This window comes from Cryptomeria japonica, chromosome 11, assembly GCF_030272615.1.
Source record: "Cryptomeria japonica chromosome 11, Sugi_1.0, whole genome shotgun sequence".
Classification (NCBI taxonomy): Eukaryota; Viridiplantae; Streptophyta; class Pinopsida; order Cupressales; family Cupressaceae; genus Cryptomeria; species Cryptomeria japonica.
The window spans coordinates 581,840,812-581,867,642 of record NC_081415.1 but is presented as its reverse complement, the minus strand read 5'-3'; the positions used below and the strand labels follow the sequence as shown (position 1 = coordinate 581,867,642).

At 38.0% G+C, this 26,831-nt stretch overlaps 1 protein-coding gene across 1 annotated transcript in view; it reads right to left on the bottom strand.

The window, feature by feature from the left end:
- LOC131072914 (anaphase-promoting complex subunit 1) overlaps window positions 1-26,831 on the bottom strand; it is a 310,855-nt gene that overhangs the window by 29,781 nt on the left and 254,243 nt on the right. Inside the window, exons 30-34 of the mRNA XM_058009211.2 lie at window positions 4,630-4,770; window positions 4,374-4,547; window positions 4,165-4,228; window positions 3,869-4,008; window positions 3,448-3,605 (exon numbers count right to left, since the gene is read on the bottom strand). Of these exons, the coding sequence (XP_057865194.2) occupies window positions 3,448-3,605; window positions 3,869-4,008; window positions 4,165-4,228; window positions 4,374-4,547; window positions 4,630-4,770 (677 nt within the window). The remainder of the gene's footprint in view (window positions 1-3,447; window positions 3,606-3,868; window positions 4,009-4,164; window positions 4,229-4,373; window positions 4,548-4,629; window positions 4,771-26,831) is intronic.

Genomic DNA, 26,831 nt, shown 5'->3' with positions numbered 1-26,831 from the left:
CCTTCTATGTAGTGAAAGAGAAACCTATGTGGAGTCTTCAACAACATTCATCAAGCATTCATCAAGTATTTGTCAAGCATTCATCGTCAATTAGGAGCCTTGAAGACATTGAAGAATAATAGGAGATCACCGACTGACGATTGGCTTGTACCCCTCCCTTAGGGGTTGGGTATGATTTCACGTTCTTTTCATGTCTTTGCATGAGGTTCATTACATCGCTTTGCATATTTGCATTCATGCTTTAGATCACTTTGCATCATTGATTTAGGGCATTTACTTTGTCAATTACAAGCATTTAGGGTTTACTCTTTAGGGTTGCTCTAGATTGTTTGCATTCATCTTAGGGTCTTGCACACACACAAGATTCCTACACACACTATTTTACTATACAAATCGGCGATTTGTTGAGGTGGAAATCACCAAAACAAGGTTTTGACCGAGGCAAAACCCTACATAGCCACCCAAACCATCTCTTTTCAGTTACAGGTGCAGTTACAGGTAGCCAGAAGGCTTCTAGAATCAGAAAAAGGCACAAGGACAGTCCCAAGGCCTCAGATTGCCCCAAATCCATCAGGGACAGGGGCGTGGCGTCCTAGTCCTGCCCAAGACAGGGGCGTGGTGCCCTGGTCCCCCTCAATTTCAGTGAATTTTAAAAGGGTGAAAGCTCAGGATCTCAGGTTTGCAGCCTTTCAGTTGCAGCTGTCTGTCAAATCACCAGGGACAGGGGCATGGCGCCCTAGTCCTAGTCAGTTTGGCTCAGTTTTCAGCATTGGGTACACATCCAAATTCCTCCCCCTTCTCTGCTTTCAGTATCTCAGTTTCAGATCTGCAAGTGTATGCAATTTCAGTTCATATATGCTTCAGTGTTCATCTCCTAAGCTAGTTGATCAATCTTTCACATCTTATCTTCATATACAACAAGAGGAATAGAAACCCTAAGAGATAATCCTTGGCTCTCTCTTTGTCACAAGAAGTAGCCAAAGTGAGCTATCTCCCTAAGCTCTTTCGTATTCCCAGTGTGTTGGCAAAAGTGGAATAGGTCCTAGTCACCCGATCTCGCTTTTTCCCCTACACAGAAATAATGAGCAGCAACCTAGTAATAAATTTCAATAACACTTAGAACTCGGTAGTGTGTAAAAAAGTGGTTGCAGGTTTGCAATATTGGACTTTTCACTAATATGAAAGGTAAACAGGTTTGAATCATAGCCAAAAGCACTCAGAAATATGAATAACAGCTTGGTAATGAATTTTGCAAACACCCATAACTTTGTAGTGCATAAAGAAGCGGTTGTAGGTCATAATAGTAATGGAAGACTATCAAAATATCCTCCAACTAGAGAGAAACAATGAACTACATGCAGACAAGTGCAGGCATATTGATAATGAATTTTCAATTATGAATGCATATTGAGCATTGACAACGAATTTTGAATTTTGAATGCATATTGAGAATTGACAATGAATTATGAATGCATATTGAGTATTGAAAATTTAAAAATGAATTCTAAACACAAACGTGGTATGTTAAGGTTCTATAATGTACATATAGCTGCTTTATCCATGTTTTCATATGAATATAATGTATATATACATGATTTATCTATTTTTCATATAAACATTTAAAAGTTCCCTATATATTTTAAAATTTCCCTATATTTTATATAGCCGTCCCATTTGCCATCCCCTTGCCATCCCCAAAATTAGCAAAAAAAAATTGTCGTCCCGAAAACTCGTCCCGCCATCCCCAACCGTCCCCGTCCCGGAAACTCGGGGTAACATAGACTGAAACTAAAAATAGACTTACTAAAAATAGTAAGTCCTTAGAATTCGTGCAAATTTCACTGGCAGCTTCCTTGAAGGGTTTTGACTTCATTGCTTCATTCAGATTTTCTAAAACCCTAAGCTACTAACTTCAACTCTAAGTTTGAAGGGCAAAAACCCTAAAATAGACAAAACAAGCTCCAGACTTAGTCAAATTCACTCAAAATACTTGCAGACCTAATCAGAGAATTTGCCAAAACACTTGCAGGCTCGGGGAGATTGAAGAGACTAATACTAAAGGACCCAAGGGACCCCAACCAAAAGACCAAGTGAACAAAAATGTAGGGGGTCCCCATTTCGAATGGGGTGATGTGTGATTAGGTCACAAGAAGTTCCCTTTTCTTCAATTGGTTGTTAGTTCACGTTCAACTGAACAGAATTGGAGTACAATCTCCATCCACTCAATGAAGCACAACAAATTAGCCTCAAGTAAAGTAGAGGAGCTAGTTTACGTGCATTCCAACTTGCACCTTCTTGCACCTTCTTTCTCACAAAGATTATGAGTACAACAATGGGGCAACAAAGTTCTAGGATGTAGAATACGAGCAAACTGACTTGGATCTTTCTTTTAATGCACAATCTTCAATTTTCAAGGAGTTGAGTAGCCAACATATTTTTAGCCCAAGTGGCAATGTCATCCCATATGTAGTGATTTTGTTTAGCATATGCATGTTGTATGGCATTCTAAACTTAATTCTACTTTTTGGATATGTATATAGGATGGGCCCAAAACATACCCAACCTAACTAAAAAAATCTGCTATACCAGCATATCATACTGACATACCCATACCCACACTGGGAACAAATTCTAGTCTTTAGGGTAACCTTAAAATTACAAATTGTTTTAGTTTTAAAATATATAATAGCATTTTAATGTTAGAATATTGATACATAATTTCCACTAATCAGGGCTCAGAATGTTTGATTTGGTGTCAGTGAATGTATATATACAGATTAATGGGTGAACGAGGACATGTTTTGTGGATATAATCTTCTCGAAAGTCTTAATATTTTTTAACAGTAAATTCATAGCATTTTCTTAAATCTGCGAATTAAGAATCTTTTTATGTCTCTCTAAATTTCCAGGAAGGGAGAACAGGAGAACAGAGAAAAGCATTTCAGGGACAGCAGAAAATCTTCTCAAATTTTTGGGGCCTCCAAGTAGAGGCAAATTATGTCCGTGTAGGTAAAGTCTTGGCTATTTGCCATGGGTAGAGATGAAATGTGGAATTTTACTGGGACTTTATTAACCTATACATTCAAAACTTAATCAAATGTTTAGCTTTCATAATAAAGGTATGAAGGTAATTTTTACCTCATGAAATAATCAAGTTGTATTTCTGTTTTTATAGATAATGCACATGGAATACACTTCAAACTTCTAACATTTTGGCTCGAAGTCTAGAATGGGTACAACATACTTAATAATAGCATAGCATACACAGATGGCATTGCAGCAAATGCTTTCTAATTTATGAACATACTAAGACAATACAATACTGAAAAAATCTATAAACATCCAACACTATATGATGACCATTTTATTATAAAGAGAAGGTATTTAGATAATGAAATGCTATGTATTCTTAGATTTTGAAACACTTCATAAAAGCAGTCAAGTTACCTATTTTTCCAAGTGACATCACAGCATAGTTGTGCAAATGCCTGTAGACTTGGATCGGCTGAAAATGTACTAACTAACTGGTCAACCTTTGAAAGTGCAGATCCACAACTTTTGCTTATGTTTGTGCCAGTACCTGATCCTTTGCTTCTGTCAGATACCTGATTGATAAAAAATCATTTGAAAACATTAAGTCTATAGAACAGTTGTGTTTGTGCTCAACTATCCTGGTCTCTGCTGCTTGAGTTTTATTCCTTTTCATTCACAGTTACTTAAAGCATAGAAACTTAAATCTATCTCAACCTGACTTTACTGGGAAAAATGCCGCAATGAGAAACAAGACCACTGAGTCAAAGGAAAAAGTCTACCTTTGACAAGGTCACATATATCAACAGCATTGTACATACTGAAAGATAGACCTAACCTTGTGCATCACACGGGACAGCAAAGACTGGCACCCTGTTGGATCATCAGCATATGAACAAACTCCAACTTTGCGTTTGACATAGAGTACACCTCCACTGAATGGGTCATCTTTATCCGCTGGTCCCCACCATGGATCATCTGTCCAGACAACTCTTTAGAAAAATAAAAATAAAAAAATGAAAGCATGCAATAAAGGACATTCATGTTATACAAATTATAAAGTTTTCTTTGCTCACTTCTTTCCTATAGACAGGAGCATAGCTCCTTAGCAGTTTCCTGGAAATGGAATATTACCAGTAGGAGAAAGTTGAATGTCTTGAGGCCAGTACCGAGGTCCACAAACTTGTACTCGCTTTAACTGTTGAAGATATTTGCCAGAAACCTTAGTGTGTATATCTATATATATATATATATATGAGGGTCACCAAGACAATAGAATAATTGCACTTAGAATGATTTTTTCCAAGAAATGAAACCAAAAAAGAAGGAACCAAAGAACTCACAATTGAACGTTCAGGCAAAGTACAAGGAGTCACTTGGCAATATGTTGTTTCTGAATGGTTGGTTGTTTCCTTGATTGTTATCTCCAAGGGGATATATACATCTCGACCGGTATCCACATCAACTGCTTGAACATAACGTGTTTCTGTAGCCAGGACATAGAGGTGGCGGAAAGCCTACAATATATGCTATTAATCTATGATGAGCATTAGTCAAGATTGACCATCTTGAAAATTTAAGAAAAATTTGAAATTTCACCTGAAGATGTGTGTTGTTATCATTTGGCTTTGTTGGAAAAACAGGATACAAGGAAATCAGCAATGCAGCAATGGCACCCTTGTTAGTTGAAAATGTACACCTCCCTCCTCCAAGGAACAGGAAACCGATTGCCATACTAACCTGCAGTGAACTCTTACCAGTTAAAATAGCTTTAGATACTATTTCAATGTCTGAAATTTAAATATTCACTAGATCATTATTTTTTGAGTAATTAAAGTAATTAAAAAATATTCAATAATGATGGGATAACACACAGGTTTCCAAAGACAAGTTAAGAAAAAGGCTGTGGACTTTTTCAGAGACACAAAATTAACCAAGGGAACATATGAAATACAAAATGCAATAATAATATATGCTTTATAATTTTATGATATGTTCCATTCGAAACCGAAAAAAGAGAAAGGATTAAAGGAGAAAAATTGTTCCAAATTGATTGCAGCTCAAGCTCATAAATTGAAATTACAATACTCCACATAGAATAAAACCGTATAGACACAGAAATAGCTTTGCTTGAAACTATTTAAAAAGGTGACACATGAACTTAAGATTTTCCTATGTTTTAACTTTAATTTAGAATCTGAGATAACTAAACTCAAATTAAACTCAAAGTATTTGCAGGTATCATAAAGACATACATTAAAATAGCTTTGTCCGTATTAATGTGTTCATAAATGAATCCACAAAAAGTACTCATTCATTTGAAAAAAAACAATACTTTGATTCATGATCTAATATAAGAGCTTCTGAAAACTAATGTATAAAAACTAAGTTGCCAGATTCTTCCATGGCAGCCCCGGGTCCTGGTCCGGTCCGGCCCAAATACGGCCAAGGTCCTGCAGTTTGCCTGTAGATTCGCTGTGAAGGACCCAGGGAGAATTTGGAAGAATTTTGAGCAGATTTTAATATCAATGGCAGAACCCGGGAAGAATTTGACGGAATTAAGACATTTTGTTTATTTTTTTAAAGTTCCTTTTTGGTCTATTTTGGTCAACTCAACCCTCCATCCCTAAAATAGACCACTAAAAATGTTGATGTATGTAGCTAGGTCGGAGCCCTTCTAGGGCCGACCTAGCTCGCCTAGCGTGCATGTGGCCCTGCCGGCCTTAGAAGACATTAATAGTCGGGACCTAATTGGGCGTCATATGTAACTTGTGATTAAGTTAAATGTAACTTGCAACTAAGGGAGAGTCATATGTAACATATAATATATAGGTCTGACCCTATACTTGGCGCCAAAAGTATATGGCCGACTTGAGGTCTACTAGGAGGTATTGATTCATATATATGCAAGGTCATGATTGCATCAATAGACATGAATTCAACAACATGAAGGTCATGTAGTGTGCTCGGGGGTGACAATAAGAGCTTATCGTCTATGGTTGGGAAGGCAACAGATCTGATGTTTGCCTGTGGTTAACAAGCACTACAATAAAATCAACAAAAAAGGCAAAAAAGGCAAAGCATATCTCATTTGTGCATTTGTGAATTAGCCACAACAGGAGGAGGATGATATGTTTGATGACTTTTAATCAGTGTTCCACGGGCGTTGGGGACGGGGGGACGGGGGGACGGGGGGGACGCGTTTCCGGGACGGGGGGACCAAGGGCCTAAATTTGGGGACGGCGGGGGGACGGCGGGGGGACGGCGGCGGGGGGGGTGGCGGGGTGGTGGTGCTTATATACTTGTACATATACATATAGTACTTGAAAAACTAGTTTTGAAAAGATGTATGACAGTATTACAGTGTAAGAATTACATTTGAAATGAGACTATAGGAAATTTGAAATACTAAATCTAAATACCAAGATTTCTAAGTTGTGTTGTTATATGGAGCCTAATCAAACTCGGAGGTTAGATTTTCCCTACTTCTATCGGCGCGGTTTCCCCCTATATTTTTCAACGGGGGTTTGGGGGCAGCGCCCCCAAGTTGGGGTCAAGGGGCATCGCCCCTTGCGGGGTCAAGGGGCAGCCAAAAATACTTTTATTATTTTCTAAAGGCATCGGGTGTTATTTTTCTATTGGCCCACGTCCAATTAGAGTTACCCCTTAACCCTCCAAAAACTTAAAAACTCACTTTTTTTAAAAATTTTAATTTTAAACATTGCATATAAGTGGGGGCGACAGGAGACGTCTGCGCGTCTCCCCGTCCTTGGAGAGACGTCTGCACGTCTCTTGAAGGACGGGGAGACGCCCAAACGTCTCCCAAGGAGACGTCTCCACGTCTCCACGTCTCCCTGGGAGACGCGGGGACGCGGGGACGTCTCCGCGTCCCGGTGGCGTTTGGGTGGCGGTGGCGGGACAGCGGGGGACGTCGCGTCCCCGTCCCCCCGTCCCCGAGACGTTTCTGACGGGGGGACGCGCCCAAAAAGGGGGGGGACGCGTCCCCGTGGTTCACTGCTTTTAATGATATTTGATCAGTGATGGCTGATTGTTACTGTTGACATTATTATTTTTGAACTGAAACATTGATATGGTGGTGTATTTTGGCATTTTGTGTAGTGTCCCTACTAGTTAGAGATCACTATCCTGCAAAATAGGCTGTTAGAATGCAACAAAATATATATATTACTAATCTAATTTGCAATTAAACTTCAATTACTTAATTAAAACTAATCTCAATTCTTATATGAATGCAGTATTGGGATATGTCCTTAGGCAGTTGTAATGCCCGCCTTCCTGGAACCCATCATGGTTCCAAGCCTTACCAGGGAAATCGATGGATAAGTCGATCCCCGTCTTGGATGTAGCATCTTACAACCAAGCCTACCAAGGAAGATCGTCATATATGATCAATTCCTTGCCTCGGATGATACACTTTATCATCCAAGTCTACCAGAGAGGACCGGCAAGATCCGTCTCTTCTTGGGTGAGTCTTTGACACCCAAGCCTTTAACACATATGCATATGAATACTCAGTATATACTGCCTACCAGGGATTATCATAATCCCTAAATTAGGCTAAGAGAATTTCCTCCCAATAGCCTCCATCACATAGCCAAATTATTGTCATTCATATAACATTTTATATTTCATTATCATTTTTTAATCTATAACTTATGCCTGCATCTACATATTCCTTAATTACTATTATTGATCCTATATACATACAAATATCCTGCATACATACATATATCTATTGCTACATATGAGACAATACTATTATAAAACTACAACTCTGTCAAAGAGACAGATCCATTATAAACATATATGTTTGTGTATGGCACACACATCTACACACATATATATTCTTGTAGCGTAAAACTTGACCACTTACCTTCTCGCAGACTATTGGCACAACTTCTCTGCCTCCTATTTTCCCTTATTCCCCCTGTGCCTCCTCTTTGCTCTGCGGGTTGTCTTTATTATATACCCGTGGAAGGGAAAGGTTGCATCCCACCACGGGGTCCCTTCCATGGGAAGGGGTGTGACGGTGGTTGCAGCCCAGGCTGCGACTCCCGTCCCACCACTTCCCGTGGGGGGAGGAGGGGGGTGTTAGGGTTTCAAGCAGATCCGAAGCAAATATGAACTAACAATTATATGCAGATTTAATTACAAATGATAAAAAAATAAAATAGGACACAGATAACACAGAGATTTAACGTGGTTCACCCAGAATGGGTTACGTCCACCATACACAGCCGTCCAATCTTTCTTATTATCCAACAAAAACAGTACATCAACCTTACAATGCGTTAAGCATCCCAACCGCTTATAACATGCGTTTTTAGAGCAACAAACAAAGTCGGCCTTTTTAGGATTTTATTACAATGTCGGTTTTCATCAACAAAAAACGGCAAAAAAAAAATTTCTCGAGGGCTGCCGCCCCCGAACCCCTGCCCGAGGCCCGGCCCGACCCCGGACCCCAGCGAGGATACGTGCTGAGTGTACAGTACTTTGCTGATCAGTCGCCACATTTCAACAATCTCCCACTTGGAGACTGATACTACACAACACCACTATACATGCAACATCTACTGGATAAAACACTAGGACTTAGCTGGTATAAATTCCACAATTATCAATCAAGAAGACCAACAGAAACTGATGAAGAAATCAGCTTCTCCTGTGGAAATGTCTTTGTGAACATATCGGCAGGATTCTCACTTGTGTGAATCTTCTCAAGCCATAACTGACCCTCCTCCAAAACAGTCCGGATGAAGTGGTACCTGAGCTGAATGTGCTTTGTCCTTGAATAAAAAGCAGAGTTCTTCGCAAGATGAATGGCACTCTGGCTATCAGTATACAATGGGCTATCCTCTTGTGTCTGACCCAATTCCTCCAGAAAACATTGCAACCAAATCATCTCCTTGCTGGCTTCTGTAGCAGCAACATACTCAGCTTCAGTGGTTGAAAGTGCAACAACCTTTTCCAGCCTAGAAATCCAACTGACTACAGTTCCCCCTATAATAAAAACATACCCTGTAGTACTCCTCCGTGAATCAATATCACCCGCCAGATCAGAGTCAACAAATCCACTTAGAGCAACATTAGATCTTTTGAAACATAATGCCTTCGTAGTAGTTCCTTTCAAATACCGAAGAATCCATTTCACAGCATTCCAATGTTCCATACCCGGATTACTCATAAACCTGCTCACAACTCCCACTGCATGTGCAATATCTAGCCTTGTGCATACCATTGCATACATCAGACTGCCAACAGCTAATGAATACGGGATGTTACACATTTTATTAACCTCTTCCTGTGCCTTTGGGCACATCTCCTTAGTCAATTTGAAATGACTAGCCAAAGGTGTACTAACCGCTTTTGCATCCTGCATGTTAAATCTTTTCAACACCTTCTTTATATACTCACTTTGGGACAAATTCAAGGTTCTATTTTTCCTGTCCCGTGTAATCCTCATACCGAGAATTTGCTTAGCTGCACCCAAATCCTTCATAGCAAATGACCTAGCTAATTTCTGTTTAAGATCATTTATATGTTGCATGTTAGACCCAGCAACAAGCATGTCATCAACATAAAGCAACAGGATAATATAACTGCCATTATCAAATCTCTTAAAATATACACAATGATCAGAATGACATCTATGATAACCGTGTTCAGCCATGAAACTATCAAATTTTAAATACCATTGTCGGGGTGCTTGCTTTAGGCCATACAGACTTTTCTTCAACCTACACACCAAGTTCTCCTTACCTTTGACCTCATATCCTTGTGGTTGCAATATGTAAATTTCCTCCTCCAAATCTCCATGGAGAAAAGCTATTTTGACATCTAATTGTTCAAGATGTAAATCATCTGCAACCACAAGACTAAGTATAGTTCTAATTGAAATCATTTTTACAACTGGAGAAAATATTTCATCATAATCTATACCCTTTTTCTGTGCAAAACCTTTTACCACAAGTCTGGCCTTATATCTTTTCTGACCTCCTTCCTCCTCGTTCAGCTGATAAACCCATTTGTTAGGCAAGGCTCGTTTTTCTGCAGGTAAAGGGACTAAGTCCCAAGTCTTATTTTTCATCAAGGAGTCCATCTCCTCTTTCATGCCTAGCTCCCACTGTTGTTTGGCATCTACCTGCATTGCTTCTTCATATTCTTTTGGTTCACCAGAATCCGTTAATAAAATAGAATACAAAGAAGGAGAAAATCTTTGAGGGGGTCTACTTGTCCTCATAGAACGTCTAACACTTGCAGGAATTTGTGGAACAATCTGTTGTTGCTGAGCATCAGGTACCTGTGGCATTTCATTTTCAGGAATCTCATCCAACACCACATATTCTTGTTTGTCATGTTCATGCTTCTTTTCCTGCATCTCTTCTTTATACATAACCTTCTCATTAAATATAACATCTCTACTTCTAATTATTTTCTTATTTTCAAAATCCCATAATCGATAGCCATATTCATCTATCCCATATCCAATGAAGGTACATTTCTGAGATTTAGCATCAAGCTTGGTTCTGTTTTCTTTATCAACATGGACAAAAGCTTCGCAACCAAAAGTTTTTAGAAAAGAAAAATTTACCTTTTTACCAGTCCATGCCTCCTTTGGAATACCACCATCCAAAGGGGTTGAAGGTCCTCTATTTATCAAATAGACAGCAATATGTACAACGTCTGCCCAAAAATGTAAGGGCAATCCAGCATGCAATCTCATGCTCCTCACACGTTCCATGATGGTCCTATTCATTCTCTCTGACACACCATTTTCCTGTGGAATTCCTGGAACTGTCTTCTGCTTTCGAATCCCATTTAAGGAACAGTAATCTTCAAATGCTTTGCTGCAATACTCACCTCCATTATCTGATCTGAGACACTTCAACTTTTTTCCTATCTCATTCTCAACCAAATCTTTCCATTTCTTAAAAGTTTCAAAAACATCTGATTTTTGTTTTAGGAAATATACCCATGTTTTTCTGGTTGAGTCATCAATAAAAATAACATAATAACAAGAGCCACCAAGAGATGATACCTGAGCCGGTCCCCATACATCTGAATGTACAAGCTCTAACTTCTCACTCTTCTTCTCTTTCCCAACCTTGAGAAATTTGACTCTTTTCTGTTTACCATAAACACAGTTTTCACATAACTCTAAATCAATCTTCTTTAGTCCTGGCAATAGATTTTTGGAGTGAAGGATTTTCATCCCTTTCTCACTCATGTGCCCAAGCCTATGGTGCCACATTATCGAATCTGTTCTTGCAACATTTATTGTTGTTGTCCCTACAGTAACTTTATCTGTAGCAGCTAAGGTAGAGTAAGTGTTACCAGTACATAGATATAATGTGCCTACCTTCGCACCTTTAACTACTACTAATGATCCTTTAGTGACCTTCCACATACTGTCTAAGAAGGTAACTATGCAACCTTCACTACCTAGTTGCCCTGCAGAAATTAAATTTCTTCTTAAATTAGGAACATGTCTTACCTCCTACAGAAACCAATCATTACCATTCTGCAACTTGATCTTTATCTTTCCTTTCCCAACAATTTGACAGGGCTCATCATCACCCAAATATACCTGTCCAAAATCACCTTGAACATAATCTAGAAAATATTTTCTATGGGGTGTAGCATGAAATGAAGCCCCAGAATCTATTACCCAGGAATCATTAACATTATCCAAACATAAGATTAAAGCATCTTGTAAAGTATTACTTGCAATATTAGCTTCCTTACTGTCATTTTCATTTTTGTCTCCTTCTTTGTTTTTTCGAGACCAACAGTCTTTCTTTAGATGACCAGGCTTTCCGCAGTACCAACAATCTTTCTTTCCTCTAGATTGAGAGCGTCCTTTCTTTGACTTCCCTCGTGACTTCTCATTCCCAGGGCCTTTTCCTCTTTCCTTTGATCTTCCTCTGTTCTCCACATTCAAAACACTACCCGATGATGTTGGAGTCTCACCTGTGCTTTTCCTTCGCATTTCCTCGCTTAGGATAACACCAACAATATCCTCAAATACCAAAGTATTTTTACCAGAGACAGAGTTACTTACAGCCATAACCAAGCTATTCCAGCTTTCTGGCAAAGAACATAAAATCAAGAGAGCCCTAACCTCTTCTGCAAAGGTAATTTTTACCGAAGACAATTGACTGGTAATTGTATTAAATTCATTTAAGTGCTCCGCTACAGATCCTCCCTCACTCATTTTCAAATTAAACAAACGCTTCATAAGAAATACCTTATTCGAAGCCGAGGGTTTCTCATATGTGCTGAGTGTACTTTGCTGATCAGTCGCCACATTTCAACAGGGGGGAGGGGGTACCCGTGGCATTAACTCCTCCCTTTTTAAAATGAACTTAACTTATATTAAAACTAAATTCCATTTAATAATTAACATTATTTAATTATTTAACAATTCACCTCTTCATCATTTAATATATTAAATATATTAACATTTTTTAATAATTTATTTCTTATATTAACCTTATTTAATATATTAACATTATTTAATAATTTATTTCCTCTTTTAATATATTAACATTATTTAATATATTAACATCATTTTAATAATTGATTTCTTCATTTATATATATTTCTACTAGACTCAGTGATATATGCTATTGTCATTATTGGTGTATTTTATAAGATTTACATCAGGTGATACAGTAGAGGGTTATCACATTTTGCTATGTTATTTGGACTAAAACATTAATATATATATGGTGGTGTATTTTGCTATGTTACTTTACTATTAGCATAGTTGATAGTGGTGTATTATGAACCTATTTGCTGCTGCATATATGTATATATTTTTTATTTTATATGTTTTTTTACAGATAAACCCAAAGGAAACCCGAACCCACTCAAAGAAAAATTTGAATGAACTCGCGAACTTCAATCTCAAACCCGAATCTAAATACGAATCGGGACTGGCAACTTATCATTAAAACATTGCTTTCTAAATACAATAATTTTCTAGTACACTTCTTAGTAGATGCACATCACAAACATGCACATGTGCACACACACACTAACACATTGTTGGGATTAAGTTGTCTCAACCTTTAAGTCCTAATGTTAGCTATTTGACTTAATTAATTAAATGTTGTTTTGCATAATGCATTTATCCCAAGTAATTAATTTCCTAAGTTGTCATTCATCTTTGTGGGACCTCTTGTAAGGTGGCATCCTACATGGCAAGTGATGAAATGGCATAATCCATAATTTTACGAAGTTGGCACCCACTTGGAAGATTCTATTATTTGGGAAGATGTTGTCATATATTTCCATTTGGAGTGGAAATTGATTTGGAAATTTCCAATGTTGACCAAAGAGTCTTGGTTTGTAATTTCCATTATGGTTTGGAGTTGTATTTTAGTAGCAGGCATTTATGGTAGAATTCACTTTTGACAAGTGTGTGACGTAAGGAAAGCACCTATTCTTGGTTATGGCATTATCTATGTTGAACCGTTATGGATGGCATAGGTGATGTTGCTTTGAAAAGTTTCTATGTGCAACATGTCATGGCAATGGTAATTTGTTATTTTTGACATAACTTACCTCTTAGGGGTTGAAGTTGGTTTCAAAAACCATGGGTGCCTACCTCTTTGTGTTGACCTCTATAAATAAGTGGCACCTTAGCTCATTTTGTATGACACGTTGAAGATTTTGAGAGACCGTTATGCTACCAAAATTATTCCAAAATCTTGTAATAGTGTCAAGACTCTTAAAGAGCATATCTTTGAGATTGTATTGTAACTGTTGTTGTTGCTGATTAATACAATTCAGTTGAGCATTTGTGTTCATGTGTTTTTTAGACACCTCTAACACGGAATAAAATACAAAAGTATTTTACCCTCTCTTGAACAAAATCACCTCGGATGCTAAATATATGATCAACCAAGACGACTCCAAGGTTTCTAATATCAGTTCTTGACATGTGGGTAACTCAATGGTGAATGTGATTTGTTGTATGCACAAAGGGACTTACAATTTGACTCAAACTTATCATGAATGGAAGTAGGTTTGCCACGATTTTCAAATGACTTATGATTGCCCAAGATGAGCGCTTCATCTATTTCTAACAAAGATTTTAAGTTAAAATGCAAAAGGAAAGGGTTTAGAGAGTTCTACTCTAGTCCTATCTTAATCCTAGAATGCAAGAGATAGTGAATGATTCAATGAAACTCAACTAGGCTTAGTAAAGTCATACTATGAACAACTCCACACAAGCTTAGTACAATCTTCTAAGGTAACCAATTGGTATTCAAATTCTTACTCACAACACTAACAGCATCTATTCGATCAATATCAATGTGCAAGTAAAATTGATGTTAAGCTCAAATTAGATTCCAGTTGACCACACAAGGCAAATTCACAATCAGCAAATAGCTAGTGGTATGGATAAACGAATTTCATATAGATTCACTCAACAATTTTCTTCATTCAACTACAATACTTAAACCAAATTCTAAACCGAATTGGAGGTTAGAGAACCACACAATACTCCAAGATCTCCTAAAAAATCACCAAGTTCAATGACTTAATTCAATTTTGGCAGCATCTAAATGACAATTCTCAAAATCCATCTCTTAAAAATGAGAGAAGGGGATTATATAGAGTCTCAAAATGAAATGAAGGGCCAAGATTCATTTAGAATCAAGGGTCAAGATCATGCCAATACAACCCTAATTAGGGTTTACATAAAAAGTGGCATCTTATCCATATCACAAAACTCGAGGAATGAGGTCGAATGAGGTGTCACCTAGTCATCAAGCAAGTTGTCTTCTAGAAGATTCCTTCCTCCATTCCTATCTCTAGCTGCATATAAAACAATCCGGACATAATTGAATTGAGCTCCTCCACTGCGACACTTGCCAAACCATCTAGCTGCAATTTGATCACATCCAAGTATCGAAAATGTTTTGTCAATCTAATGTAAGCTTTTGCAAGTTGTTGATGTGGATCATGAGGGAAACCAAATTGTTCAGCTGATTCTTCTTGATGGACTCCAACTTTTTGAAGTAAACAACCTCCATCTTTTCCTTCAATCCTTCCAAATTCAAACTATTGGAAGTGTGGACATCTTATCCCAAAAAAATTTCAATTGATGCGAGGATCTTCGATTGCATCTCTTGAATCAATCCTTCCATCTCTACGCACTCATCTTTTGTGTGATCAAATACTGACTTCTTCATGGCCAAAGAACAATACCATCCATGGAAATCATACACATTTCCCTCTTGGATAGCTCCCTACTAGATCAATGTAGATGTAGTAATCCGCTTGAACACTTTGAGGCGAGGAATAGTCTTGTCTTGCACTAGCTAACTCTTCCCATACTCCTTCCGAGTATTGTATCCTTCATATGAGTAGCATTATTCTATAATAGGCTTGGACGAACTAGACTAGGAAATCATTTGCTTGCTTTGAAATATCTTCTATCCATTTTCCAATCTCTTAGTATGTATTCCTCATTGCCTCATGATCATTAGGTGATCCATGAGCAATAGCAATAAGCGAAACAAATGTAGGATCCTCATGCCTTAGAGGATTCAACCCTTCAATGTACTCCTTGAGTCTCTTGTTCTCCATCTCTAGCATTTCTCTCTTCAACTCTATTCAATCGTGCCTCAATTGCCCTGGCAGAATCATTCAGCTCTTGAAGCTCTTGTTGCCACTGCGATGGGGTATATCTCCATCGTCTTTCCAAGCGTGATAGGAAAAGTAATACCTTGCCTACATTTCCCTTCCTGAATACAATCAAACTCTGATAGTTGCCTCACTACCTCAAGCAACACCATCTTGTCAATCGGATACCTAGGAAGCTTGTATGGTTCGGAAGTGAATCCTTGAATCCTTAGGTATCTGAAGGTAGGGAACTGAATATACCATGATCCATACTTCTTTACTAATGGCATTGCCTCCTTCGACAACCTCTTATGCACTCCATGTTGTAGCAACCATCTGATGTCCATGGTGAAGATATCATTCACTCTTCTATATCGGTCTTTCTCATGTAGGTGGAGCTATGGATAACAATCATACACCTTCTATTGTCCAAGCCTATTTCCAACTTCACCTTTGCACACTGCTCTACATCCCTTGCTAGCATTTAGACCAGATAGGAAGTCATGTAGAAAGACTTCGTTCTCTCCAAACTTCTCAACCGGATGTCTAGGTTGTCACTTATAATCTTCGCCCAATTGATCATCACTATTCCATCTGATATCTCTTCAATGAAATAGAATAGCCATGTCCCAAATAAAGCTCCTTGAGGTGCTCCCATGATCCTATTGAGTAAAAATATTAGGTCACTATACTCTTCTTTCAAATCCGAACATAGGAGTCACTTGGGTAACTTGGAATGGTGACACATTGTCTCTGGGACCCACCCATTATTGATGAGCGTCTTGCATGCTTCGGATGCTTTCTCGAACATAGCTTGTGCGTCCTCCTTAGTTCTTACTTGCATGTCTCGGTGGCTAGGAATTCTAAACGCCTTTTTTATTGACTCCTCGGCTAGGTATGCAAGCACCAATCCCTTAGGTGTTTGGATTGTTCTTGACTGTGGATCGTAGTGCCTTGCACACTCAACCACAAGCTCATTGCATTGTATTGATGGTGGAAAGCCAGCTGCGTGGTAGATTTCACTCTTCGTGATGTTGATCGCCAAGGGAGAGGGTAGCTAGTTCTTCATTCCACACATTCTCCACTTCATCCTCTTCCTATCCAAGTACTCCAAGTTAGTATCTCCAACTTCCTCTCACTTGTAAGACATTTGCAACTCCAGATGGTATCTTTCAAGCACATTCTTCAACTTGGTCTTCCTTGCAGCTATCCCCGCCTTTGACACGCTACCTGTATGAAGCTAAAAGTCAATAACCTTGCAAAATAACTCTAATAATTATTTTTCATAATTGATCTAAGTTCTGATTTTTAAATGATTTTCAGATTAGGAGCTTTCTAAAATCAGAAATTCAACATTATGTAACATAATTCTGAAAAATACAAGTGATTTGATTAAAATCTGGAAAATTTGCCCTCAAGAAACCTGATTTTCAGACTTAGGATAGGGCTGATTTTGATGCTTAAGTTTAGATACGCCTTTTAAAACTCAGAAAATGAGTGATATTGCAACCAAATGCACTGTTCCAGGTCTGATTTCTGAGTGTTAGGGTCTGAAAATATCTCTGACGAACGCATTTCAATGGATGGAAATCATCTTATTCATGGCGCAAACATATGTCTAAAGAGATCTGCCCTTGCTTGGCTGTAAATGACATGTTTTTGGCATAAACAATGGCTGGAAATGTTGGCTGGAAATTTTGTATCAGGTCTGATAATGGTGTCTTTAGCCAATAATGGCGCCCTCGTCAATGCTCAAAATATCTCCCAATGAAGGCGCCACTAAGGCCTTAGACAAAATCACAAGCCTCCCAGATATGGCAATCCTCAATCTTCCTCTTCCAGCTCACCAAGAGTTGAATCAGTCACTTAATGATATAATAATGATCGCTGGCCTGGGGCTTTTATTCAACTTTTCACCTTTAACTTTCACCACACAATGAATGTGGGATAAAAAACACATTAATCATCCAAGTGGAAAATTGACTTTCATCAAGACTCATAAAATTTGGTTGTTTTTGCATCACTCCATCATTTTCCCCTCAGGTGGAAAATCGAACCTCATCAAGATACTTAACTTTCACCTTAACTTGGTCATTTTACCATCAAGTGGAAAAACGTGGGTCATAAGGACTCACTTTCCTTATGAATTTTCATTCTTGTAAGCCTGCTGGAAAAACGACCTCCATTGGGAATCACTTTGTCCTTTGTTTTGTACTCAATGGAAATTCCTTAGTCATTAGAGCATTCCACAATATCACTTATAAACTCAGTCGTGGAGTGGAAATTCGACCTCCATCAAGGCTTTCATAGTCCTTAACATCAAATTGTACCTTCATGCTCAAAATGGAGTGGAAAATGACCCCCCTTGGGACTTTGTCCATTTTTATCTTTATCGCTCGGTGGAAAAGCGCCTCCCATCGGGACTATGTTTTATGACTTAATTGCTTAGCATAAATATGTTTTCCGTCGGGACTAAGTTAATTTTAACACTTTAAAAGTTCATACTTATCCAATTTCATCAATTTCCGTAGTGGAAATTCTATTTCAATCGGGACTTTTAACAGTTTTTCAAGATTTGAGGGGTGGAAAATAAAAGGCCATCGGGACTTTGTGCATTTTTGACTAATTTCACCTCTTAGGAGTGGAAAAACAACTAAAATCACATCAGTTTGCAAAATTTTCATCACTTTTCGCTCACATTTTAAGGCAAGTTGCAACTTCAACACACCAACACTTAGGATCATTTTAACATTTTAACATCTTTTCAACATTTTGATCCCATTGTCATTAAAACTTAAAGATCTAACATTGTTTGCATTGTGAAGACATGGAAACATGTCCATATCTAAGGGCAGGACTCGTACAATAAAGCTCAAAATTGTCACTTGACTGCCAAAACCCTAAACTAACAAAAACCAAAAAGCTGAAAAGAGGGGTCCCTGTTTGCAATGGGGCGATGTGTGAAAAGGTCACAACAATTTGGAGTGTGGTTTTTTTCCTAGATGGATTTTTCCATGTATATTATGTGTTATGAGTTTATTCTATTTTGAATATCTGCTTATGTTTTAATTAGATGTGAATTTGAATTTGTAATTGTTAAAGGGTTTTAATTTTTTTCACATTCACTCTCACTATATATCAATGTAGGAAGTTGTATTCCGCTACCTAATTTCCTCACACACCATATGCATGAGCATGCACATACACACACACGAGCACAACTACATGCAAGTGCACAAACACATGCACCTATGTTACCAAAACCAAGAAGCATAAGCCAAGAGGGCAAAGGCAAACTGCCGAGAAACAAGATATTTGGAGGTTGCATATAAGAAACAAATTTTATATACATATACATTTTCAAAAGTTTGAATATAAAAAATTAAAAAATGGTTATATTTAAAACAACTTTTTAAATTAATTTAGAAAATGCAAAAAATTATATTATAATTATATATGTCAATGTAAATTATAACTTGTGACAAAATTAAAACAAAGAATTTAGCAAAATATCATTTAAAACTATGTTACCGAGTCCTTCCCTGCATCCCCTAGGTCCTAGTCTGGTTTGACTAGGTTTAGGGTCTTGGTCTGATCCTTTGTGGGTTCGGCCAAGGTCCTACCCAGTACCCACAACCTACGAGTTTGGCCTAGACGAACCCAAGCAAACCCAAACTGAATTTCACCTCCAAAACTGTCCAGCCAGTGACTTTAGATGTTCTTTTAATATTTTTTGACTTTTTATTGTAAGGTATTCATCTATAGTAGTGTTAAAAATCATAGTTGAAAAACTCTTACTCGGCAAGAACTCTTTTGGCTCAAAATTTTGAAAAACTTGGGACTAGGCAAGAACTCAACAATTTTATCGAACTATTTACATACATAAATGTTTAAAAAAAACATTCAAAAACACACATATTACAAAATTTGTTGAGCATATTACTAATTTTCATCATATATAAATCAAAATTAGAATTTACTACACACCATAGACCAGAAAACAAGTTCAACTCTAAATGAATTATAATGCCAGTTGCACTACCCATGTCATATGTACAAGTTGCCTCCTTGATGCAAAGGTGGGGTTTCAATCAACATGTAGGTATATTTCACAACAATGGGCTCATGACTCCCTCATAACCCAATCAGGTAACTATATTGGCAATCTTTCCTCTCTTAATGACAGGTTCTTGACTTCAAGACTTCAAAATGGATAAGGATTCCCCTAAAGTTTGTTTCCAACCATGACACTTTTCGAACACCAAGCTTCCCTTCCACAAGGTCACCATGGCTCATAGGCTATAAACACCAACTAAAGGCTCAATAGTTCACAAGGCTTAATCCACCTTGGGGACATCTTAGATCAAACAAATACAACATTTATACACCCTTGGCAACTATCAAGAACACTGATTTCATCAAATCCCTATATGCACCCTCTAACTGGCTTATGTCCTACTAGCCCTTGCAAATGACAAAACAAGGCACAATTTCCAATACAGGGCAGATACTCGCAACCTAAACCTAGATTCAAATACCCTTTTGAGAATTACAAAACATATGTAAAATGGTGATACAGTTGTTTTGGAACAAGTGATTCTAATTAGGACTGTTATTGTACAACCTAGGCCTAATTAGGCCTCCTTTACATAGCAACTCATTGAATGTTAGCTCCCAAACTTCTATACTGCATCCAAGGGTTGGAACATGTTATAAACAACATAAATTCACAAGTTTGAGCGTTTCAAATGATCAATCTTTCCTTACTCCACAAAACCCTTATCACAGTTCAATCTACTTGTCTTGCAACTTGACAACTTTTGCAAACTATGACCTTATCAACTCCAATGACCCCTATTACGTCAAGAATGGTCTAGTTTGACCTCATTACATCCAAAAATGACTCAAAACATCAAAAATTCATTACTTGACCATATTCATGAAATAAGGTTAGGTGCCCCTGCACCACTCCTCTAAAGAGATTTTGAGCAAGTTGAGCAATAATAAGGTTAGTCACAGTCAAGAGTTATATCCCAATTCCCTATCACCCCCTCATTGTAATCAAATTTTTAATATTACAGATTCAAATTGCTAATAGGGATTTGGGAGTGGAGACCCCAATGAGGAGGGGTAGTGCCCCTCATGGGCTTCAAGAGGTGATTCCCCCAATAGGATTAAGGGCAATGCCCCTTGTGGGTGTTTGGGGGCAATGCTCCTAACGGGGTCGAAGGGCAAGCCCAAATTAAGGCCCTCGAAATCTTTACCACCAATGTGTTGTGATGTTTTCACACATCGCCCCATTGCAAATGGGGACCCTTTCTTTTTGCTTTTTAGGGTTTGTTTTTTGGGTCTTTTAGGGTTTTGTTAGTTAGCCTTTGCATTTTGAGTGTTGTCGGGGAGATCAATAGGATAGCAGGTCCTGCTGGAGTGAAGTCCTGATCTTGAAATTTGGCTAAGTCTGAAGTCCTGATCCTGAAATTTGGCTAAGTCTGAAAGTCCTGATCCTGAAATTTGGCTAAGTCTGAAAGTCCTGATCCTGAAATTTGACTAAGTCTGGAAACTGAAAAACCTCAAAAAACTAGATTTTGCAATATAACTCCTGGAGGTCTGAAACCACTCTCAAACATCCTGAAAGTATATATGGAATATAACTTAAAGTATAAGTGTTATACTTAAATGTTATATTCCATAAAAATTATCCTGATAGAGAGTTCAAAAAGTCAAATTTCGCTCCTGTCCTTCACTAAGGATCCAGAGCGAATTTCACTCCTGTCCCTCTCCAAGGGACCAAGGCAAAGCGCTCCTGTCCCTCACCAAGGGTCCAGGGCGAAAAGGCTTATTTGAGTCATTCCTGGCCTTGTTTGGTCAAATTGGAACATCAAAGGCATGGTGGAGGACGAAATGAACATGATAGAGCATCCAGACTTGATCAAAGTCAATGAAATGATGGAGTTTTTGTCTACAAACGTAAAAGCGCTCCTGTCCCTCACCAAGGGACCAGAGCGATTTTCTTTATATGCACAATTTTAGACCTTTTTTGGACATTAACTTTTATTCATGGCGTGTAACAAGATGATATCTTCCTTAGCCAAGACATTTCATGGTGAAAAGTGAAGCATTTTGGCCTTGAGGACAAAAATCACTCCTGTCCCTCACTGAAGGACCGGAGCTTGAATTCCGAATTTGCATTATCCTCGCAAGATTTAAGTGATTTTGCGATTTGAAGAGGTCAAAAGAAGTATGTTTTGCCCGTTGAATATAACTTGAATAGGCCACAAAGGAGAGAATCAACCCAAGTTGCACTAGGCGCTCCTATCCCCCTCCAAGGGACCAAAGCAATTTTCTCACAAGACAAACTTCGAGCACAAGCAAAGCAAGTTTTATGTTTGAAATGAATGAAAAGGGGCGTGATTGGTACAATGAAGATAATTTCGAAGGCTAGCAAAACACAAGTAAGCTCATAGTTGCAAAATCGCTCCTGTCCCTCTCCAAGGGACCATAGCGAAGTTATCAAAATTCATTATTTTTTTTTTTGCCTTATTTTAGCAAATCGCACTAGATGCCAAGTTCGCCCAAAACTTCGAAATATTTTAAAAATTTTTAATTAAATTGGCATTTAATGAAAATCGCATAGCATTTAATAATTAATTTTGAGCCTTGGAAAATCGTTTTTTTTAATTGAGGCATTTCGAAATTAATTATTATTAATTTAAAATTTAAAAGAAGAGCACTTGAGGTATCATTTTTTTATTGCTTAATTAAGTCGGCCTCTTCCTTTTTAGTTTTATTTAATTTTTTGGCCTATTTTCATCAAGTCGGCCTATGGGGAGGTGAAATGGTGAGCGCTCTATATATTTGGGGTGTGTTTTTCATTATTCAAATCATTCACTCATTGTTTCAAGTGCGATTTGGACAAGCAAGGAAGGAGGTGCGAAATCTAGCTTGTGTGGAGCGAATTTCTACCAAGTGTGGAGACTAAGGAAGGCGAAATTCATCTTGAAGGCTATTGGAGAGGCGTATTTCTTGCTAGATTGGAGGATAATTTCCAGATTTTTGAAGACATTTGCAGGCGAATTTCCAGATCTTGAAGAAGCAAGTGGAAGGTGGAGTTCTTTTCCAAGCTAAAGGAGGCGCATTTTGCTAAAGGGAGTCTTGATCTACATTTTGCCTAGCAAATTCACTTTACTTTTGCGTCATTTTTTAGAATTAATTCCCAAGTGGAGGTATGGCGTAATCACCTTGGCACCATTTTTTTTGAAGATTTAAATTTTGCTTTGAAAATCCTAAATTAGGAAATGATAACTCAAGATTTATCATGAAGTTTCCTAATTAGAATCTTGAATCTTCCTTTCTACACTTCAAGATATATTATTAATTGTGAAATGTTGTGTAGGTATCAAGATGGCGACTCCCAAGCTCGAAAGATCTACAAGTCGGAAGACTCTCCTCAAGGACGATCAAGCAAGGACAAGGGCGACCTCCTCCAGCCTAGCATCGACGAGGATGGCCTTCTTTGGACTAAAGTCATCAAGGGCGACTTCTCCAATCCAGTATTCCAAGGCGAGGTACATCAATCATCCTGCACATCAAGGACACAAGAAGTTAGAACAAGGGTTCATTGAAGAAGCAGATAGTTCCAGATGAATTAATTAAAGCTAGCTTCTCAACAACATCAAGTTGAATATTTACCAAGTTACAAGTGTCAGACGAGGTGGCATCCTAGTCATCACTTCTCCAGTCAGTGTGGTCCACCTCAGCATTTCCAGATTCAATGTACCTAACTCATGGAAGGTGGCACAAACTCCGATGTACCTACCCCGGCTATCCATTGGTCGATTTTTTCAGAGAGGACATGTGTCCAAGCAATACAATTATTTCATTGGTCGAGCATTAAATATTATGTAATGGTTGTAACAAACCCTAATTAGGGTTTTCATTGTAAAATCTTGGCCATTGATCTCGAATTGATCTAAGCCATCGAATTGTATTGAGGGCACTATATAAGCCCTGGCATTTCATTTTGTAAAGAGGATGGTTAGATAAGGGATATAGTTGGAAGCAGTTAGAAGATAGATAGAGAGTAGTTAGCTAGTTGATAAAATAGCAATTAGAGTAGAGTAGAGAGAGAAGGCAAAGATTGTTGCCAAGATGTTGTTGTAAGAGACTTGTAACTTCATTGAAAAAATGGTGAAATTTATGGGTCGATTCGGCAATTTGCATGGTCTTTATACTTCTCATATTTGATTTCATGTTATAAGATGAGTGGAAGAAATGTGCTTGATTGATGGTGAAATTCATATACCCATACTACTAGCAGTTTGTTGATTGCAGACTTGCCTTGCGTAGTCAACAGGAATCATTCAGCTTAAGCTTAACTTCAATTGTCGCTTCTTCATCGATATGCATCAACCTGATGGTGTCTATGCCTGCAGTGATGATTTGAACATCATAATGCTTTCCTTCGAAGATCGCACTAACCTTGTGGAGATGGTCCTGGGATGTCAAAACAAGACTTAGTTAGAATTCCATCAAAGATCATTCATTGCTCTTACATTCATAGTGTTAGGATTAGATCCTTTCCTTGCCCTCATCTTTTTTCCTTTTTTCAAGTCAAAGCTAGTAAGAGCCCGTGTTCCAGCAATATTCAAAGCAGATCAAACGTTGAATCATCAAATGTAAGTCCCCTCGTGATTCCAGCAAATCACATCATACCACAGAGAGCTTATCCACACGTAGAGATCCTACATACAAGAACCTTGGAGTCATCCTGATTGATCCTTTTTCGCGATATCTTCAGCAATCAGAGGCTTTACTCAAGAGAGGATAAGGTACCTTTAGGTATTTTATTTTGTGTTTGATAGTGTACAAAATACACGTCAACACAATGAAAATTGTGTTTTTTTAAATGCAAGCAAGAAAAAATAAATTATAAGAATTCGAAGGAGTTTTAAATACAAAACTCAAGTTTTTGCTTTACTTGGGAGTTTTATAGAAAAAAAATCTTTCAGAGTTTTTCAAGCAAGTAACTCACCTGGCATTTTGACTCGGGAGTACTCACAAGTCAAGAGAGTTTTTGGTGAGTTTTTCAAAAGAGGTACTAAAAATATTGTCAAAACCATGGCATCAAGAAATAATCACCAAGTTGCTATGCTAGAAAAAAAGATGGAACAAGTAATACAAATCATAAACCCTTGCACATACAATTCTCAATCTCTAATGTTATCAAATGCATAACTATGCACGAATCATGTTTATCATTGTTAACGAGAGTGGATTGTGTCTAAAACTACCTTCAACACTCTATCAAGTGTGTAGGGGTACAGATCTAGAGATAATAGTGCGCAAGGGTTAGAACCAAGTTAAAATCTTTGGGCCAGTTCATTACTTTAAGGATACCTTAAGCCTTATGCAAATTCTTGAAACACTTAAAAGGTCCTATAAACTCATAAAGTAGTATTAATGTGTAAAGACCTTTTAATACAACACCAAACAAAGATAGCGCACAGATAAGCCATCATAAGAGTCATATTAAACTTCAAAATTTCAAATGACAGTGGTATCAAAAGAGAGATCATAGTGTTTGTTCTATGAGGAGTATCCTATGTATCACGGTATTCTAAGAAGAGCCATGGATATGATAGTCCTCAAGTTGTTATCTATGAAATGTCATTCATAATCTATTGTGACTACAGTCTATAGAGCTCATCATCACAAATGATTGTCATGTCAAGTAAACCCAAGTCAAATAACCTACAAGAAGATAGTCATCTAATATAGATGATGATATTTTTGATGAACCGTATGATATTTGATCAATGATGGATGATTGTTGACACTCGACATTATTATTTTTTAACTTTAAAGTTTAATATATATCATGACATTCAAGTTTGACTATTATGGTATATTTTGTTATGTTATTTGACTATTCATATGGTGGTGTATTTTGAACATAATTAATTTTGCAAATATTGTTAAACACAAGATGCTATTGAGGGGGGGGGGGGGGGGGGGGGTTGAAAGAATGGTTTCCAAACTTTAACTTTTTAATCCTAAGTGTGTGTATACCGATTGGTAGATCTTACACAAAGCAAACATACCAATGAGAAAGGAGGATGACACAAATGCAACCACACACAAAAGGAACATCACATAACACCGGATGTACAAGGAAAACCGAACATGGGAAAAACCTCAATGAGACATATTGTTGGAGTCTACTGCTCCAATCCAGCCTCACAATAAAACAATGGTTACAACATTTAGGGCACCAACCCAAGGAGTACCACCCCTACTAATTTAGGCACCAACCCCTGATTTTAGGGCACCAACCCAAGGAGCACCAACCCTTGCACCGAGCTCCAACTCAGTGATTACAAACTTTGTATTCAATGCAAAAGTAATCTCCCAGTTACAAATGAGTTATGTAACCTCTGCAATCTTTCTTCCGGTTTTACTCTTCTCAACCGGTCTTCCTCTGCTCTGCTCTCTACCAATTCTCTGCTCACCGATTCTCTATTCTTCTTTCCTCTCTGCTGCAACCTTACCGATTCAGCCCCTACCTCTTCTCTGTCAATTCTGATCTCTCCTCTGCTCAATATTTGTTGTGCCTTATCTTCTCTAACACTCTCATTGGTTCTCTCACTGTCGCCTTCTTACCGGTTCTAACACTACCGGTTCACTCCACTTTCAAACTCTTTGACAGGCTACAGGTTGCCTTACCCTTGCCGGTTTAGCTCTGCTTAACGGTTCTCTCTCACGCACTCAATCTCCTCTGTGATTGTCAATGGGCACTTGACTGATCAACTCTCTAGTTTCACTCCCTTCTCCAGCTTCACTATCTTGTTCAGCACCAACAGATCTGGTCTTCGATCTGCATATATATACTCAAGCATTCCTGCCAAAACCAACTTTCAAACTTTTGGCGCGCTAGGGTTCCTTCATCAACCACGAGGCATATCAAATCCAATCAGATCTCCTTCCAAAGATCGACCACCTACAACGGATCAATCAACTCCGCCAATCCCGTTGCGTCCAATACACGTTTTCCATATTTAGCAAACACGACAACCTGCATCCTAATATGTTGACCTTGTGATTTGTCCATTACCATGCATGATGTGCTTTCCTTCACCTACTCC